Here is a 7,290-nt window from a genome sequence, read left to right on the forward strand (position 1 = left end):
CAACAACAACAACAACAAACTGGGATGCTTTCTTTGTTTGTTTCCCTAATGAATCCAATCAAATCAAACGTTATTTGTCACATGCTTGGTAAACAACAGGTGTAGACTAACAGTGAAATGCTTATTTACGGGCCGTTCCCAACAATGCAGCATAAGCATGGTGTCAATAGCGAAAATCGTTTCATCTTTTGTTTAACAAATGAAAAGACAGATCATCAAATTCTTTGCACGTTTTATTTTTTATTTTCAACTTTCAACTCACACGGTCATATTTTACATCTTTTGCAATAAAACATGAATACAATAGTTTTGCTTAGGATTTCATAGATCCAAAAATATTTGACCCTTTTTTTGGGGGGGATACGTAAGTTGAACCTGTTGTTGTAGTATGTGTGTGAATATGTGTGTGTGTGTGAGAGAGAGAGATCGAGACGGCTTAACACACACACTAACAGTACATCTCACGCGTGACTTTCCTTCTATTCCCTTCTTCCCTCTCCCTCTCTCTCCTCCCTTCTTCCCTCTCCCCTCTCTCCTCCCTTCTCTCCCCCTCCCCCTCCCTCTCTCCCCCTCCCTTCCCTTCTCTCCCTCTCTCTCTGGGCTACAGATTCCAGATATTGCTTACAGCAGGGAGGTTGTACAACTTAATTAATTAATCACACGTGATTTCATCGTCTTTAAATACAAACATCGATGCACAAACAATCCCACAGGATTTTAAAAAAAAATGGTCAGAAAAAAAAAACGGTCATGTGACAGGAAATAATCATCACGCTAATAAATAATGATATGTGATTGGTGGGAATACAAAAACGAAATGTTTGACACTGAATCCATTTTTTTTGTTTCTTTTTTTCTTTCAATAATTGACAAATGTGAGCGAAGGTTTCCTTTTTGACGTTTTCAATCTCATTCAGTTGATTTAAACTCCCTGTCCGGTCCGTACGTCTGTCCGTCGTAGCCTGAAACCAAGATTATATTTACACAGTTGACAAAAACAATCACCAAATATACAAAGGACATCTTGTGGATATCTGGCAAAACACATCTTCATCCTCATCATCGCCTCTACCATCATCTTCACAGTCATCAACAACATTACCATCATCATCATCGTCATTATTACACATTATTGTACATACAGAAAGTCATTCATAAATGAAAGGTGATTAGGCGTGGTCTGAGTGGTGACTGAAGGACTGTGATCTCTCCCTGTCTGTCCATCAGAGACAGAGAGTAGGAAACAGAACATTATTTACAAAATTATATTCACCCTTCTGGGATTTGAAAACAAATTCTACAAAAACACAGTAAATTAAACAAATAAAATAAACGTAAAGAAATTAAATGAAAACAAAACAAAATAATATAAACATTTTTTAAATATTAACTTACAGAAAAAAACCCGATTTGGGTTTAAGCCAACAATGCTTTTTTCAATGGGAAGTTCTGCTTCAGACCAGTTTAATACAGTTTTAAACCAGTTCAATCTAGTCTAGACCAGTTCAATCCAGTTTAAACCAGTTTCATCTTTCTGTAGTAGTCTGGACCACATCTCCTATAATTTAAAACCCCCTAAAAACTAAATAAACCTGACTAAATAAACTTCACTAAATAAACCTGACTAAATAAACCTATATAAGACTAACTAAATAAACGTAACTAAATAAACCTAAATAAACCTGACTAAATAAACCTAAATAAACCTGACTAAATAGACCTAAATATACCTAACTAAATAGATCTAAATAAACCTAACTAAATAAACTTAAACCAAATAAACCTAACTTAATAACTAAAGCAACTAAACAAATGGTACTAATGTCATTTAGTCCTGTGAAACGATAAGCGTTTTGACCAGTGACTGTTCTCACACATTATAAGTCTTACAGGGTCCCGAACCAGTCAACGTCTAGTAGTAGATTGGATCTTCTTCTTATCTGATCATAGTGTATCGTTATTAGGGATCCTTCAGGGTGTCGCGTGGCCGCAGTAAAAGGGTTGAAATGGCAAGCGCACGTGAGCGTGCACGTGCACACAAATGGAAGATGTCTTACAGTAGCTGGGCTCTCTTCCTTTTCAAGTGACATCATCACAGGAAGTTCGAAGGGTTTTCCGTTCCTTTTCATCCTCTCTTTCTTCTTGTTGCTTCATGGTCGTACAGCGTGACCTCTGAACTCGCCTCCTCTCTTCCAATTTCTTCTATTTAAGACCTTCTCCTTCCCTCTCTCATTTTTTTTTCATCCTCTCCTCCCCCTCTTCATCATCATTTTCATTCTCCTCATCATCCTCCTCTTCATACCCCTCCCCTCTCCTCCTCTTCATCCTCCTATCCTCCTCTTCATCCTCCTCTCCTCCTCTTCATCCTCCTCTTCATCCTCCTCTCTACCCTCCTCCTATCCTCCTCTTCATCCTACTCCTATCCTCCTCTTCATCCTCCTCTCCATCCTCTCCTCCTCTTCATCCTCCTCGTCATCCTCCTCTTCATCCTCCTCTCCATCCTCCTCTCCATCCTCTCCTCCTCTTCATCCTCCTCTTCATCCTCCTCTCCTCAGTACCTGTTCTGGTGTTCGTAGTGCCAGCGGTTGAAGTCGATGTTGAAAGCTACGATGCTGCCAGACGCCATGCCAGTGATCAGAGTTCTGCAGACGGAGAGAGAGCATCAGGAAGACGGTTATTTACACTGAGCTCCTTCCATGACAGACTGACCAGGTGAATCAGAGGTGAAACCTATGATCTCCTATTGATGTCACCTGTTTAAATCCACACCCTCCCCTTCCTACTACCTCCCACCTCCCCTCCCCACACACCCTCCCCTTCCTACTACCTCCCACCTCCCCCTCCCCACACACCCTCCCCCTTCCTACTACCTCCCACCACCCTCCCTACCCCCCTCCCCCCACACACCCTCCCCTTCCTACTACCTCCCACCTACCCCCTCCCTACACACCCTCCCCTTCCTACTACCTCCCCCTCCCCATCCTACACACCCTCCCCTTCCTACTACCCCCCACCCTCCCTCCCCTCCCACACACCCTCCCCTTCCTACTACCCCCCCCCCACACCTACCCCCTCCCCTCCCACACACCCTCCCCCCTTCCTACTACCCCCACCTCCCCTCCCACACACCCTCCCTTCCTACTACCCCCCCACCTCCCCTCCCACACACCCTCCCCTTCCTACTACCCCCCACACCCTCCCTCCACACACACCCTCCCTTCCTACTACCTCCCCCACCTCCCTCCCACACACCCTCCCCTTCCTCCCCCCCCACCTCCCCTCCCACACCCCTCCCCTTCCCACACACTACCCCCCCCCTCCACACCTCCCTCCCCCCACCCCCCTTCCTACTACCTCCCACCCCCCCCCCCCACACACCCCTCCCCTCCCCCTACCCCCTCCCCTACCCCCCACCTCCCCTCCCTCCCCACACCCTCCCTCCCCTTCCTCCCCACACACACTACCCTCCCCCTTCCCACCTCCCCCTCCCACACACCCTCCCCCTTCCTACCACCCCCCACCTCCCCTCCCCCCACCCCCCTCCCCTTCCTACTACCCCCCCCCCCCCCCACCCGCTACCCCCCTCCCTCCCACACCCCCCTCCCCCTCCCCCTTCCTACTACCTCCCACCACCCTCCCCCCCCCCACCCGTCCTACCCCCTCCCCTTCCTCCTCCCCCTACTACCTCCCCCCCCCCACCCCCCCTCCCCTTCCCCTACCCCCTCCCCCTACTACCTCCCACCCCCCCCCCACCCGCCCTCCCCTTCCTACTACCTCCCACCCCCCTCCCGGCCTCCCCACACTCCCCCTCCTCCCTCCCGGCCTACCCACCTCCCTCCCCACACACCCTCCCGGCCTACCCACCTCCCCCTCCCACACACACCCTCCCGGCCTACCTCCCCCCCCACCCTCCCTGCCTACTCCCCTCCCTCCCCCACACCTCCCCCCTACCCACACACCCTCCTGGTCTACCCCCCTCCCCTCCCCACACACCCTCCCTCCCAGCCTACCCACCTCCCCCCCTCCCCACACACCCTCCCTCCCGGCCTACCCCCCACCCTCCCCCCTCCCCACACACCCTCCCGGCCTACCCTCCCTCCCCGCCTACCCCCTCCCCACCCCCCCTCCCCACACACCCTCCCTCCCAGCCTACCCACCTCCCCTCCCCACACACCCTCCCCCCCCACCCTCCCTCCCCCCACCCCCTCCCCCTCCTCCCCACACACCCTCCCTCCCGTCCTACCCCCTCCCCTCCCATGTCACCTCCCTCCCCACACACCCCTATTCCCTCCTCCACCTCCCCTTCCTACCCACACCCCCCCTCCCGGCCTACCCCTCCCCTCCCCACCCCCCTCCCCTCCCCACACACCCTCCCTCCCGGCCTACCCACCTCCCCCTCCCCACACACCCTCCCGGGCCTACCCCCTCCCCCTCCCCACACACCCTCCCTCCTACCCTCTCCCCCTCCCTCCCCCTGCCCCCCTCTCCCCACACACCCTCCCTACCCCTCCCCCCGTCACCTGTTTCCCTCCCGGCCACCCCTCCCTCCCCCACACCCTCCCTCCCGTCCTACCCCCACTCCCCCTCCACACCCTCCCCTACCCCCCTCCCCTCCCCACACCCTCCCTCCCGGTCTACCCTCCCCCTCCCCCACCCCTCCTCCCTCCCTACTCCCCCCCTCCCCCTCCCCACACACCCTCCCTCCCCGCCTACCCCCTCCCCCACACCCTCCCTCCCCCTACCCCCTCCCCTCCTCCACACACCCTCCCTCCCGTCCTACCCACCTCCCCTCCCCACCATCCCCTCCCCACCCTCCCTCCCGGCCTACCCCCTCCCTCCCACACCCTCCTCCCCGGTCTACCCCCCCTCCCCTCCCCCCACCCTCCCTCCCTCCCCCACCCCCTCCCCTCCCCACACACCCTCCCTCCCCGGTCTCCCCCCCTCCCCTCCCCACCCTCCCTCCCTCCCCACCTCTGGTCGTGAGAGAGGTCCATGGCGCGGATGCCAGCGTCACAGCCTGGGTAGATGTAGAGCTGTTTGAAGTCACAGGCCTGCCACACCTCCACCACCCCGTTGTCTCCTCCTGTCACCAGGTTCTGACCGTCACTACTCAACAGGATCGCCTGGCGGTGGGGGGAGCGGGGGGGGGGGGAGGAAGAAGATGGAGGAAGAGGGAAAGAATGTGGAGAGGGGAGAGGAATGTGTGTGTGTGTGTGCGAGAAAGAGAGGTATAAACCAGCAGCAAACATGGCTTAGTTTTGTGCATGTGTGTGTGTGTGTGTGTGTGTGTATGTGTGTGTGTGTATGTGTGTGCGTGTGTGTGTGTGTGTGTGTGTGTGTGTGTGTGTGTGTGTGTGTGTGTGTGTGTGTGTGTGTGTGTGTGTGTGTGTGTGTGTGTGTGTGTGTGTGTGTGTGTGTGTGTGTGTGTGTGTGTGTGTGTGTGTGTGTGTGTGTGTGTGTGCGTGCGTGTGTGTGTGTGTGTGTGTGTGTGTGTAATATCTAATAGTGATGTCATGTAAACCCGGTATCCGTGGTCGTACCCGTGTGGAGTCGTTGACCTCCATCTGAGCCAGTAGTTTCCCGTTGATGCTGAAGTTACAGAAGCGTCCTCTCTCATAACAGATGATACAGTGGCCCTCGCTGGACACAGAGATGAGGCGGGGCCTCAGGCACAACTCTGGGCCCTCCAGGGCCCTCAGCAGATCCCCTGTTATAGTATGGACCAGACATGGGCCCTCTGGAGAGAGAAAGAGAGATTTGGATACACACACACACACACACACACACACACACACACACACACACACACACACACACACACACACACACACACACACACACACACACACTGACCTTTGGCCCCACTGATGACCAGTCCCAGCTCAGCGCAGACGGACACACACACCACCTCATGGTCGTGACCCGTCAGCACGGCTCTAGGAGCAGGGTAGTCACCTAGGAAACACACAGATCAGTTGCAGAGCAGGAAGAGTATGAAGTACAACACGAGGTAGAACTACCTTAAACAGCCCCAGTCCTAGACCAAGCATCTTGACTGGTACAGAGCCACATAACAAACACATAGCACCGCCCAGTCCTAGACCAAGCATCTTGACTGGTACAGAGCTACATAACAAACACATCTTGACTGGCACATAGCTCCGCCCCAGTCCTAGACCAAGCATCTTGACTGGTACAGAGCCACATAACAAACACATAGCTCCGCCCCAGTCCTAGACCAAGCATCTTGACTGGTACAGAGCCACATAACAAACACATAGCACCGCCCCAGTCCTAGACCAAGCATCTTGACTGGTACAGAGCCACATAACAAACACATAGCACCGCCCCAGTCCTAGACCAAGCATCTTGACTGGTACAGAGCCACATAACAAACACATAGCACCGCCCCAGTCCTAGACCAAGCATCTTGACTGGTACAGAGCTACATAACAAACACATAGCACCGCCCCAGTCCTAGACCAAGCATCTTGACTGGTACAGAGCCACATAACAAACACATAGCACCGCCCCAGTCCTAGACCAAGCATCTTGACTGGTACAGAGCCACATAACAAACACATAGCACCGCCCCAGTCCTAGACCAAGCATCTTGACTGGTACAGAGCCACATAACAAACACATAGCACCGCCCCAGTCCTAGACCAAGCATCTTGACTGGTACAGAGCTACATAACAAACACATAGCACTGCCCCAGTCCTAGACCAAGCATCTTGACTGGTACAGAGCCACATAACAAACACATAGCACCGCCCCAGTCCTAGACCAAGCATCTTGACTGGTACAGAGCTACATAACAAACACATAGCTCCGCCCCAGTCCTAGACCAAGCATCTTGACTGGTACAGAGCCACATAACAAACACATAGCACCGCCCCAGTCCTAGACCAAGCATCTTGACTGGTACAGAGCCACATAACAAACACATAGCACCGCCCCAGTCCTAGACCAAGCATCTTGACTGGTACAGAGCCACATAACAAACACATAGCACCGCCCCAGTCCTAGACCAAGCATCTTGACTGGTACAGAGCCACATAACAAACACATAGCACTGCCCCAGTCCTAGACCAAGCATCTTGACTGGTACAGAGCCACAATAACAAACACATAATAGCACCGCCCCAGTCCTAGACCAAGCATCTTGACTGGTACAGAGCCACATAACAAACACATAGCACCGCCCCAGTCCTAGACCAAGCATCTTGACTGGTACAGAGCCACATAACAAACACATAGCACCGCCCCAGTCCTAGACCAAGCATCTT

At 53.4% G+C, this 7,290-nt stretch overlaps 1 protein-coding gene across 1 annotated transcript in view; it reads right to left on the minus strand.

The window, feature by feature from the left end:
* Positions 1-2,456: 2,456 nt before the first annotated feature.
* Positions 2,457-7,290, minus strand: part of nbeaa (neurobeachin a) — a gene marked incomplete at its 5' end in the record, with an annotated part of 215,820 nt that continues 210,986 nt past the window's right edge. The window contains 4 exons of the mRNA XM_064971081.1: positions 2,457-2,642; positions 4,972-5,123; positions 5,541-5,737; positions 5,854-5,955. Of these exons, the coding sequence (XP_064827153.1) occupies positions 2,552-2,642; positions 4,972-5,123; positions 5,541-5,737; positions 5,854-5,955 (542 nt within the window). The remainder of the gene's footprint in view (positions 2,643-4,971; positions 5,124-5,540; positions 5,738-5,853; positions 5,956-7,290) is intronic.

The sequence above is a fragment of the Oncorhynchus masou genome, chromosome 8 (assembly GCF_036934945.1).
Source record: "Oncorhynchus masou masou isolate Uvic2021 chromosome 8, UVic_Omas_1.1, whole genome shotgun sequence".
Lineage (NCBI taxonomy): Eukaryota > Metazoa > Chordata > Actinopteri > Salmoniformes > Salmonidae > Oncorhynchus > Oncorhynchus masou.